This window comes from Scylla paramamosain, chromosome 26, assembly GCF_035594125.1.
Source record: "Scylla paramamosain isolate STU-SP2022 chromosome 26, ASM3559412v1, whole genome shotgun sequence".
NCBI lineage: Eukaryota > Metazoa > Arthropoda > Malacostraca > Decapoda > Portunidae > Scylla > Scylla paramamosain.
In genome coordinates, this window is record NC_087176.1 from 11,587,501 (window position 1) to 11,600,842 (window position 13,342).

General features: G+C 39.8%; 1 protein-coding gene across 4 annotated transcripts in view; it reads right to left on the reverse strand.

Moving 5' to 3' along the window:
• LOC135113749 (B-cell receptor CD22-like) overlaps nucleotides 1-8,816 on the reverse strand; it is a 158,555-nt gene extending 149,739 nt beyond the window's left edge. For all 4 annotated transcript variants that reach the window (XM_064029323.1, XM_064029322.1, XM_064029321.1 and 1 more), the window contains exon 1: nucleotides 8,790-8,816. In XM_064029323.1, the coding sequence (XP_063885393.1) occupies nucleotides 8,790-8,802 (13 nt within the window). In that variant the 5' untranslated portion in view covers nucleotides 8,803-8,816. The remainder of the gene's footprint in view (nucleotides 1-8,789) is intronic.
• Between the last annotated feature and the right edge of the window lie 4,526 nt (nucleotides 8,817-13,342).

The following is a 13,342-nucleotide window of genomic DNA, read 5'->3' on the forward strand; positions in this document are numbered from 1 at the left end:
AGAGACTCTCTCTCTCTCTCTCTCTCTCTCTCTCTCTCTCTCTCTCTCTCTCTGCAACTTAATTTCTTGCAACGTTAGAGAGACTCTCTCTCTCTCTCTCTCTCTCTCTCTCTCTCTCTCTCTCTCTCTCTCTCTCTCTCTCTAACGTTGCAAGAAATTAAGTTGCAGAGAGAGAGAGAGAGAGAGAGAGAGAGAGAGAGAGAGAGAGAGAGAGAGAGAGAGAGAGAGAGAGAGAGAGAGAGAGAGGATTATGCAAAACGAAGAAAAAAAAGGAAGAAGCAAGGAAAGTATGAAGGAAGACAATAAGGAGGAAAGGAGGGACAGAGAAGACAGGTAGAGGGAGAAACATCCGTGAGAGACAACCGATTTATGAGAGGCAGAGCTTTAGAAGGAGTTATTATACAAGACATGAAGGGAATGTGGGTAGAGTATTCGAGGGGAGGGAGAAGGAAAGGGAGAGAAAAGACCGCGGAATTAAGACGAAGCGGGACATAATGAAGTGAAGGAATAAAGGAATCAAGGGAGAGGAACATAATCACAGAAGGACGGACATGATGAAGAGAGGGAACAGATGGGGAAATCGAGCGAGAGAAATGTAATTAAAGAATGTAAAATTTAGGAAAGAAAAAAAATATGCGTGATGGAGAGGAAGAATGTAATAAGAAATCAGGAGAGGAATGTGATCGAAAGACGTACAATTGAAGCAAAGGACATGACGAAGTGGAGAAATGCACGGAATAAAATAATGCAAGCAGATATTGAGTGAAAGAACTTAATTAAAGCACACAATATTAAAGAAAACAAGGGTATAATGAAAAAAAAAAAAAAGCGACACACACACACACACACACACACACACACACACACACACTACAGCGAGATAATAAAACTAAAGCCCATTAAATTAAAGAAAACCGTAGGATGATGAAATAAAGGAACATGAATAAGGGAAAAAAAAAAAAACATTAAGTAAAGACAATACTTTTAAATTCAGATGACGTGCACTTGATAAAAACTAAGAAATCGCAAACTAATTTTCCCCAATGATAACTTTCCCAAAACTCAATATTCAATTACACCACAAAGTACGTAGAGAGCCCGAGGGAACGTCCAAATTGAAGATTCTTTGCGAAATAAAACCTTGCTGAAATAATGCACAATTTCCAACAAGTTTATGCAATTCAAGACAACACCAGAGAGAGAGAGAGAGAGAGAGAGAGAGAGAGAGAGAGAGAGAGAGAGAGAGAGAGAGAGAGAGAGAGAGAGAGAGAGAGAGAGAGAGAGAGAGAGAGAGAGAGAGAGAGATAATGAGATGAAAGGGAGAATCAAGAGGGAACAGCGACAAGGAGGATGAAACGGAGAAACAAGCGGAGGAGGAGGAGGAGGAGGAGAAGCAGAGGGAGGGTTAGAGGAAGACCAGGTGAGTGACAGGTAATTACTGCAGATGGAGGGAAGGAAGGAAAGGTGAGGGGGAGAGAAATGGGAGAGGGCGAGAAGGCAGGATGAGAAGAGGGAAGAAGAGAAATATGGACAATAAAGATTAAAGGAGGAAGCTTCGTAATTAGAAGGAAAGCGAGGCCACAATACTAAATTAAGCTGAAGGTGAGAGATAAAAAAATACAGGATGATAAATATGAGAAGGAGGAAAATTAGAGGAGAGTGTAATAGGTTTTATTAGACAACTGTCATACATTAAAAGGGAAAAGGAATGTAAGAATGATGATTGCAGAGAACAATTTGAATGATGTGGAAAAAAAGGAAAAAAATTGAAAATCCCTGAAAGTAATAAAGGAAATAATTGATACAGAGACATAAATAAATAAATACAAGTAAAGTCACAAAGAAAAATAATGAAGCTAAGATTAATAAAGCAGACGGAATGAAAATAATTCTCTCTCTCTCTCTCTCTCTCTCTCTCTCTCTCTCTCTCTCTCTCTCTCTCTCTCTCTCATAAAGATAATGAAATGGAGATGCAAAGGTTAATGAAGGAGAAGGAAATAAAAAGAAAAAAGTTATACACAGGAAGACATACACATTCAAGCTCCTGTATGAATCCCCGTCACATAACCCTTTCCCAGATTATACATTTATACATTATACATTCATACATACACAGATTACCTTTCCACTAATTGCTCTATCTGAAATTCCTCTTTCCAAACCATTAAACTGTTAACCTGTTTTTTTCTTATCTTATTTTTACGTAATGTATTTTGGTTTTCAGTTACTTTGATAATTTAGATTCGTTATATTTCTCTTTCGTCTGCTTTTCATAATGCTGTTTTTTTTTGTGCTTTTATTTACGTCTTTTCATATTTCCGTGACGCATTTTACCTTCCATCAGCTTCTATTGTATTTTTTTTTATAAGATTTTGTCAATTTCGAATACATTTTTAGATCGTGCCTACCTCGTTATTGGTCTTTTTTTTCGTTTCTTTCATCTGTCTATCTTTTAATTGACATTTTTCTTTTATTCTTTCATGTCCAGTTATCGTAATGCACACAACTCCCTCCCTCCCTCTCTCTCTCTCTCTCTCTCTCTCTCTCTCTCTCTCTCTCTCTCTCTCTCTCTGAACACGGAACTGACTCGAAACGTGTAGAAATAATCGTACATTTATAACATTTATATTTTTTGTTCCGTAAAAGTCATTATTTTTTACTCATCTTTGCTCATTATTATTATTATTATTATTATTATTATTATTATTATTATTATTATTATCAACATTATTACCTCCAGCATTACTCATCACCACCACCACCACCACCACTTCCAAGGATTTTCTATTTTTTTCCCCTAAGAGAGTAATCTTTTCAGGTTATTTTCCCCCATGGTCTCTAAAATCAATGGGCATTCCACACTGTACTACTGTCACTTCCTCAATGCCACGGCAGCATCGTCATACCTGCGCACATGTCTGCCTCTGATGCATCTGTTGCCATTCACTTATTGATCCTGCTGTAAAATGCATGAAGCTTATGAATTTATTATGTATGATCTGTTGGTGTATTATCTCTCTCTCTCTCTCTCTCTCTCTCTCTCTCTCTCTCTCTCTCTCTCTCTGGCTACTGAAATCACGTGCTATATAAACAATGAGCTCTGTGTGTGTGTGTGTGTGTGTGTGTGTGTGTGTGTGTGTGTGTGTGTGTGTGTGTGTGTGTGTGTGTGTGTGTGTGTGTGTGTGTGTGTGTGTCGGCCAAACTTTGAAACATGGGCCTCATTTAAGACTGAAAGCTGGAAGTTACGTTGGCCATGTGCTTGTGAAGGAGGAGGAGGAGGAGGAGGAGGAGGAGGAGGAGGAGGAGGAGGAGGAGGAGGAGGAGGAGGAGGAGGAGGCAGAGTTTCGTAGCACGGCTGGTGTCTTATTTTTGTTGTTGCTGTGTCGAGTGAACAGTGTGTGTGTGTGTGTGTGTGTGTGTGTGTGTGTGTGTGTGTGTGTGTGTGTGTGTGTGTGTGTGTGTGTGTGTGTGTGTGTGTGTGTGTGTGTGTGTGTGTGTGTGTGTGTGTGTGTGTGTGTGTGTGTGCGTGCAGCTTGAGTGTTACCTAGTAGACTTGAGTGAATTAACCTAGTACTGTTTTGCCATCCAATTTTTACTTCGTCAGGTTTCAATACTTCCTCCCACAAACCCATTGAAGGAGTTTCACTAACCCGGAAGAGCGAACGGACAGACGACTTGCTGACTTGGCCTCGTGTCAGCTATCTGTAGCTACACGGAATTCCAACCTTATATTATCATCTGGTGACATACAAAGGCAGTAACATTATCCAATTTACCATTAAAGTTGTCTTCTTACGTATGTGTGTGTGTGAGTAGGTGTCTGTGAGTTTGTGTGTGTACCTACTTAAGGCACTACCGACTAACTTTATGTGCGTGTCTATTAACATCCACAACCTAGAGTCTTTTCATTCAGGCAGCAACGTGAAAAGACCTGCCCTCGACACCCCCTCCTCCGTCCGTGCCGCGAGCGTGCCAAACACACTGCCAAAACCCATAGTGACGGCCGGCACTCAGCCTTCCCCTTGCCTCTCCCCAGACTCACTCCACCTCGCCTCCCGTGTCTCCCTTGTCCACCGTCATCGCTACTTATTTTTACTCTTCCCGCTATCACTTATTTACGGACGGCTATCACAGGAACAAAGCACAGATATTTGTCCACTTATAGCCCGTCTCCTCCTCCTCTTTTTACTTCAATCGTTGTCGTTCTCTTCCTTCTACTACTATAATTACTACTTCTTGTCCTCTTCCTCCTCGTCATCCTTCCATTACTAATTACTACTACTTTTTCTCTTCGTTCTGCTCCTCCTCCAACAACTACTACTACTTTTCCTCCTCCTCGTTCTGCTCCTCCTTCTACAACTACAACTACTACTACTACTTTTCCTCCTCTTCCTCCTCCTCCTCCTCCTCCTCTACTACTATAACTCATACTTTCTCTTGCCACCGGTCTAACACAGTTTTTTTGCTCTCTGTCTTACTTTCAGGTGATGTATTATTCACTATTCACTACTTACTGTCAGAAGAGCAACATACATAAGCAAGTCACTCATACACTTAACACGCGCCCACTCCGACCTTCTTCAGTTCCCCGCCCCCTTCCCCCTTGGTGCTTCCCGTTCCTGGCGCTCACAACTCTCACTCTTACACACGTTGCACTGCCCCGGGGAATGTGAGGGGAGAGAGTGATAAAGAGAGGGACGGAGAAACAGTGAAGTGAAGAGGGAGATAGGCGAAGGAGATGAACTAGACAGGTAAGGGAGAGGAAAGGTGATGTAGACTCTTCACCAGGTTAATTAAGACAGGTATAATGAAGGGTAATAATGACATGACTCCTGTCTTACCTGCTCGCCTCACCTGGTCTCGAGAAGCAGGTGAGCATCTCGTTAGCATGCCTGTATTGTCATGTCAATGGTGCTCCGTATACACAAGGAGAAAAATACTTGTAGTGGAAAAAAAAAAAAATTGTAGTCACTTGTAATTAGGATGTGAATGAAAGTGTGTGTGTGTGTGTGTATGCAGGCACGTACCCGTACACACGCACACACGTACGCGCACGCACACACACGCACTCAGCACACGCACGCACGCACGCACGCACACGCACTCACTCACTCACTCACTCACACACACATTAATCAAATATTTCTTTACATACATGAAATTCCCATTCTCTCTCTCTCTCTCTCTCTCTCTCTCTCTCTCTCTCTCTCTCTCTCTCTCTCTCTCTCTCTCTCTCTCTCTCTCTCCACCAATCCCTCTCCCTCTCCCTCTCCCTCCTTCTCCCTCTCCCTCTCTCTACCAAATCCAAGTTCAAGAGTTAGCCAGAAAGCATAAAATATTCACCTCAAAATGAACAGTTATGTCTTGGGGAATTGCTCTCCTCCTCGTCTACTAACCATTATTTACATTTTCTTTCTTTTCTTAGTACTCGTATCTTCTCTAATTTCTTCACGTTATTTTTATCCTTATTTTTTTTTATTATACTCTTTCATCGGATTTCATTATATTATGGATTCTTTCTTCCTCACAAAATAATCCGACTTGAATCTTTTCGGTGACTTTTGTTTTTCGTAATCAACTTTTATTTATATTCAATTATTTCCAGTGATTGTGGATCTCTCTCTCTCTCTCTCTCTCTCTCTCTCTCTCTCTCTCTCTCTCTCTCTCTCTCTCTCTCTCTCTCTCTCTCTCTCTCTCTCTCTCGTGTCCTCTAATATTCATGGTCCCGTATGTTATTTGTTACTTGTCTTGGCTATGTTTTATAGGACTGTTGTGTGTGTGTGTGTGTGTGTGTGTGTGTGTGTGTGTGTGTGTGTGTGTGTGTGTGTGTGTGTGTGTGTGTGTGTGTGTGTGTGTGTGTGTGTGTGTGTAAGTATATGCACTCTCTCTCTCTCTCTCTCTCTCTCTCTCTCTCTCTCTCTCTCTCTCTCTCTCTCCCGTAAACTCCCGCGCGCTCCTCCAGTCGCGGTTAATTATGAGATTAGTCTCACCTTTCTTCACGAGTGGGTGTGAAGTGTTTGTTTGTGAGAGGACGCGCGCCAGCCTGAAGCCTCCCACCCAACACTTTCCACCTCCAAGCACTCCATTCCTCGCCTCTCCTCTCCTCTTAGCCTTCCCTTCCCTGCTTGCACCTTCACAATAACCTAACCTAACCTAACACACTTTCCCCATCAAGCAATCCTCTCCTCTTACTCCTCCATTCCCTACTTGCACCTTAATAATAATCTAACCTAACTTAACTCACCACTTATTCTCACCAAACATTCCTCTCCTCTCCTCTTACCTAACCCTCTCCTAACCTAACCTAACCTAACCTTACCTAGCTCTCTCTTAACCTAACCTAACATAACCTAACCTTACATAACCCTCTCCTAACCTAACCTTACCTAGCTCTCTCCTAACCTAACCTTATCTAACTCTCTCCTAACCTAACCTAACCTTACCTAAGTCTCCCACCCAACACTTTTCACCTAAAACCAATCTACTTCTTTATTCCTTTACTTCTCTTCTTAGTTTCCCATTTCTTGTCTGTGCCCTAACAATAACCTGACCTAACTTAACCCTGCACCTCCACAGTAACTACTATCACCATCACTATGCACAGATCTTGTCCTTCGCAATTAAGTAGATATAAAGGATTGAATACAAAAATAATAACATAGGTAAGCAAATAAGGGAGTTTTGAAATTGTATAAAGTGATTCTCTCTCTCTCTCTCTCTCTCTCTCTCTCTCTCTCTCTCTCTCTCTCTCTCTCTCTCTCTCTCTCTCTCTCTCTCTCTCTCTCTCTCTCTCTCTCTCCAAGCAGCAGACCCAATGCTCCGTCACAGCTGCGGGATTATTTTTCTCCTCATCCAGAGACAAATGAACGAAAGAAGATACGGAGACAAAGCGAGAAAGAAGAAGAAGAAAAAAAAAAAGAAAGTCAGGAGCATTGTAGTGTGTACAATTCACATTTCAATACTTAATGTCTTCCTGCTTAAGATATTATTAAAAATCTCGGCTTTCCTCCTCATTAAACGGTAATTCTTATTCTTTTCCCTCCCTTCCTTTCTCCCATACAATGATGCATCAAAGACGACTTGAGATTTCAATACTTAATTTCTTCCGGTTTCAAATAATATAAAAACCTTGGCATTCCACCTCATTAAACAACAAATCTTATTCTTTTTCTTTCTTCCTTTGCATCTTTCTTTTAATCAGTGAATACTTGCATGCTTTCCTATAGATATTTCTACTCCACTACCACAACCCAGACTATTCTATTATTACTCTATTAAAAAAAAACAACAATAAGAATGATTTTTTTCTATGTATTAAGACACTTCTGTACACCACGCTAGGTTACAACGCTTTACTTCTAAACCTTTCACTATTCACTCTTTCCTTACGTCCCTCCAACCGGGGACTTCAACTTCTTTCCTGTACTGGGACACATCTGTACCTCCCTTTTGGTTACTCCACCTCACTTCTAAAACCTCAAACATTTCCCTCTTTCCTTGCTTCTCTTCAGCCAGTAACTTCCATTATACGAGTACTCTCCCTCCTGCCCTGCACATTAAGACACTTTGTACCTCCCTTTAAGTTACAATGTCTAACTTCTATATTCTTCACAATTCTCTCTTTCATCCTTACTTCTCCCCAGCCAGTAACCTCCACTATACTCCCCTCCTGCCCTCCTCATCGACACCTTTTGTACCTTCCTTCAAGTTACAGTGTCAACTTCTATATTCTTCACAATTTCCTCTTTCCTCCTTACTTCAGCCAGTAACACCCACTCTACTCTCACTCCAGCCCTCCATACACCTATACCTCCCTCACGCCTGATGCGATGACTCGGTGATCTCAAACCCGGGAGGACTTCACCTGCGACCTCACCTGGGAGCCGTAAACTGAGGTGTGAACGACCTTGTTTACTCGCATCGTGTTTAGATCATACTTGACTTCACTTACTCCTTACTGGTTCTGTTCCTTCTACTGTACGAAATTCAGAATCTTTTAACTTTTATAGATTGATGGATTACTAGTCCTACTATCAATACTAAGCGAAAAAAAAGTGAACATACAAAAGCAAATAGAAAATAATGGGAAATAAGAGGAAATAATTGTGGGATTGGCTAGAGGCCGAAAATGAAACCACTCAAGTAAACCGCAAGGAATGTAAACACCGGACGAGAGGAAACACTCGAGGGGGAAAAAATATTAAAAGATTTACACAGCTGCGTTTCAAGGTTGTGTGTGAGAGAGAGAGAGAGAGAGAGAGAGAGAGAGAGAGAGAGAGAGAGAGAGAGAGAGAGAGAGAGAGAGAGAGAGAGAGAGAGAGAGAGAGAGAGAGAGAGAGAGAGAGAGAGAGAGAGAGAGAGAGAGAGAGAGAGAGAGTTGCGAAGTAAAGATTTACAAATATTATTAAATAGATAAAAAAATAGATATTAACACACACACACACACACTCTCTCTCTCTCTCTCTCTCTCTCTCTCTCTCTCTCTCTCTCTCTCTCTCTCTCTCTCTCTCTCTCTCTCTCTCTCTCTCTCTCTCTCTCTCATTACTTAGGAAGATTACTTTGAGCACCTGCACAAAGTACCAAAGTAACCAGAAAGAACATGAATATTTTTCTTGTATATCCCTAACAATTCTCTGTATAACTTGTTTGTATATACCATTCTCATTTCCAACGGTGTGTGTGTGTGTGTGTGTGTGTGTGTGTGTGTGTGTGTGTGTGTGTGTGTGTGTGTGTGTGTGTGTGTGTGTGTGTGTAAAATCATAACATCACACTCACGGTAGACATTTCACCTTCCCTTGGCATCTCGTCCGGCTTACCTGAGAAAGAGAGAAAAAATATTTATAATTAATATACATAATAGCTCTCTCCGTTTTTTAATTGGGTTCTATTTTATTGGGTTCATGAAAGGTGAAGCTAAGATGTGAGGTTACTAATTATAACGAGAGGAGGAGGAGGAAGAGGAGGAGGAGAGGTTACTAATTATAACGAGAGGAGGAGGAGGAGGAGGAGGAAGTATACGAAGAACATTGACAATATGAATAACACTACTACTATTACTACTACTACTATTACCAACACCATCATCACCACCACCACCATTGCTACTACTACTATATCGAAAAACAACAACAACAATATTAATAATAATAATAATAATAATAATAATAATAATAATAATAATAATAACAACAACAATCTCCTGGGCACAAAGTATCGTATGAATGGTTCTTCCCATGTAACACGCCGCAGGACTCAAAGAATTAATGCACTAAATTATATATGAAATTTACTATATAACAAACAATTTGGGTCCCCACGATTTTTAATATAAGCTTATGAATATTCTAGGTCCAATTAAGTTTCCCCTTCCTGTCCGTCTGTCTGTCTGTCTGTCTGTGAATGGGAGGTATAGAGAAGGGGGAGTAAATTTTGAGGGAAGGAGAGAGGATGGAAGGGTATAAGGAAAGGGGAGGAGAAAAAGGAGAATGAGAGGAAGTAATATCGATATTTAAGTGCTGAATTTATTTTCTTAGAATATCCTTTCATTATATCTATGTGTTCCGCTTCTTTCCTTCCTTCCTTCCTTCCTTCTTTCTCCTCCTCGATCCTCACTTTCTTTTAGTTCGTGTTCTTTTAATTTCCTTTTCTTCGTCTTCATCTTCCTTTTCTTAATTTTTAGATTTTCAGGAACGGAATTACGTTTCCCTTCATTTTGTATGCAATGCTTTACTTTATTCTTCTTTCCACTCATTTACTCTTCACTTACCCATCCCCTCATCTCCAATTTTCCCCTTCGTTTACCCGCCTCCATTTCAAATTACTTCCTTTTTTAACTTCAGAAAAAAAAGGCAACTTTTCATCACACACCGCTATAGTTTTCTTTTTGGAGTTGTTTGCATTTATCCATTGCAATTTATTTTCATTTACGTCTTCATTTTCATCCTTGCAACTCGTTTCACACAAGGGAAGGAGGAGGAGGAAGAGGAGGAAGACGAGGAGGAAGAGGACGAGAACTGTTAATATCAACTGACAAAAGCAGAAGGCAAGTCTCCACCCAATACATAAACTATATCTGAGAGAGAGAGAGAGAGAGAGAGAGAGAGAGAGAGAGAGAGAGAGAGAGAGAGAGAGAGAGAGAGAGAGAGAGAGAGAGAGAGAGAGAGAGAGAGAGAGAGAGAGAGAGAGAGGACATACTGTGTTTACATGTTAATGAGGCGTGTTGGACATTCTCTGCTCGCTCTCTCTCTCTCTCTCTCTCTCTCTCTCTCTCTCTATCTGGAAATACTCCTTTAACACATATAAAGAATAATCACTGGCTTAAACTCGCAATAAAGACAAAAAGAAAAAGAAGTCATCATTACACTCTACAGGGGATAGGACAAAAGTGACATCGGAGACAACTGTGCTCTTCTCCACGACAATGAAAAATAATTACAGACCTCGCATCACAATTAGATAGAGAAAGTAAAGAAAAACAAACACCACTCCACACTCCAGGCTGAGGAATAAAAGACAGGGAGATAGATGAAGTGAAATTTAAGAGATTCATTTGCGACGTAACTGTCCTTAATGTGACACCAGAGAGGAGTAATTATGAATCTTACAGTGAAGACGAATAAAGCTGAGCGTTTGAAACTCTCTACATACAACCATTCAAGTTGCTTCTGACGGCGATGAGGAACGAAAACGCTCCTGCACTGAATAAATGAAAGCTAACATGCCAATAAAGGTGTTAATTAGTTAGCAAAATACACAAAATAAGACGTCACAGATCAAGTTGTCAAGTCATTCCAGTATGAAAACTTGAGGCACAGCAAAGGGAAAGGTTAGGTGTTCCTCGCTGTTATCGTGTAAAACTATTGAGGCGTCATGTGCTGCGGCAAATGTAAGAATGATTACATGAAAAGAGGAGGAGGAGGAGGAGGAGGAGGAGGAGGAGGAGGAGGAGGAGGAGGAGGAGGGAGAATTATGAAGGGCAAGACTCTTCAACTATTGTGACACAAAATGTCAGAATAAATATGTATGAATTGAGAGAGAGAGAGAGAGAGAGAGAGAGAGAGAGAGAGAGAGAGAGAGAGAGAGAGAGAGAGAGAGAGAGAGAGAGAGAGAGAGAGAGAGAGAGAGAGAGAGAGAGAGAGAGAGAGAGAGAGAGAGTCATTGGTAATAAAGAGGATGTCAGGAAATAGATACTCTCGGTGAGCACTTGGAGGCGCAGTGCCTTTAGGACACTACAGGTCTGACAGAGAAGAAAAGAGGAAACTAAATATTGTTATTCAGATCGTAAAATGCCTGAGAAAAAACCACCGTCTGATGAGACAAATTACTCTTTTCCGTGGATAAAAAGAATAAAATAAGGAAAATTTCACACTATAATTTACGTAAATAAAAAAATCCGTAAAAAGACTCTGGATAGAAATAAAAAGACTTGAGGACTTAAAGAGGCAGAATGCAATCCAAGTATCCATTCCCCCATTCATTATTCTCTGAAAATTATGAAACCTCTTTCAAGAGGGAGGCTTCAAGAGGGAGACCCTTAGCCTTCAATTTTTGAAGGTGAATTCTGACTCTGTTTGGAGACTTTCACCTCAGTGTGCCTTTCTTTCTTTGTAATTTGTTGCCATTGGCAGGTGCCCCTCCTACGTAAAATGAATATATAAATAAATAAATAAATATATATATAAATTAATTAATTAATTAAATTAAATTAAACTACAATGAACGTGTTTTAGATTTTCAAGTAAGCGAAATCACACATAATACTTTCGGGATAAAAAGTAAAATAAGCTTGTTTAGTGTGAAGAACAAAAGATAAACATACACATATTCTGTAGCGCAATATTTTCTTAACAGTATAGCATCTTTAAACCTTGGCTACAATCAATGTGTTTCAGATTACAATATACATTCAGTAGTAGTTCAATATTCACTGTTGTAACATTTCTAGAAAAGTGGTACATATTTCCGAGAACATCTCATATCTTCGAAATCAATGAAAACATATTGCCATGTTTCAGATTCCTTATCAGTTTTTAATATCTGGTTTACATCTAATTTACGTATTTCTATCATTGTAACATCTCTCTCTCTCTCTCAAAAAAAAAAAAAAAAAAAAAAAAAAGGAAGCATACAAGACGACGATCTTTGCACAGATGGATTAAATCATCGAAAATTTACAACGATCCCTAGGTTTCCAGATTTCTGAGACTTTTTTGTTTTATGTATCTGATTTATGTATTTCTAACACTGTAACATCCATGGAAAAGTAGGAGTTTCAAACACCATTACTGACTGAAACCTTCGACATCACTAGTTAAGTTTCTCACGTTTCAGATTTCCAACTATTTTATTTTTCACCTAATTTACAGCAAGTGTTACAGCAAGTAACATCCCTGAAAAAAACCCTGAAGAGAAATAAGTTTATCTCCTAGTCTGTTACATCCAGCCTCTCTCTTCTAAACGTTAAGAATTTTACATCTCTGAAGGCGGCTCATGTCAAAAGCAGCTGTTGAACAAAAGTTGAAATGTCAGGTGGAATTAAAGTTCAGCTACTAAAAAAAAAATAAAAAAATAAAAAAAAGACTTGAGGGCGATGAGCGAAAAAGAAAATCCTACAACAGAAGAGAGATTGCTGAAACTTTTTTGTCCTGAGAATAGGTTATGACAGTCAGCGGGAGGGACGAGAAAAGTACAGGCGGCAAGACACTCCCTGACAGCACCAGGAAGGAAGAGTACAGGGAATGGCGTTTGGGAAGAGAGCTCACTTCAAACGAGGAGCATTCTGGGTAAGTTAGCACGTGGCAATTTGAAAGTGATGTGAAAAATTAAGGATTCAGTTGCTTCAATAAATGAAAGTACTCTAAATGAAAGGCAGTTTAGGGTGGAGTTTTGTTGAAGGCGAAAAGGAAAAAGATACCTTCCAGGTCTTAAAATTGAGGGTAAAAGTACTATTACTGAGAGTTCATGGGAGGGTATCAAACATTTTTGGACAGATAAACATGTGGTAATTTGTGAATGATATGAAAATTTGAAGGTAAAATGTATCTCACAGAGAAGAAATGTACCAGTGATGCTGCTGAAAGGGTGTTTGGTTACGAGGAGGGAGCATTTCAGGGGATCTCAAAGGGTGATTCTTTTCGACCGAAAGAGAGAGAGAGAAAAAAAAATATTGTAGCTGAAAGTACAAAACAATATAACGCTGCGAAAAAAAAAAAATAATAATAAGTTTGAGTTTTAAAAATAACATAATAAAAATAGGTAATAAATTGAATACAAATTTTTATTGGAGCTAATCGTGCGATGAAAAAAAAGGAAAACGAATAAATAAGGAAATGAAATAACCTAA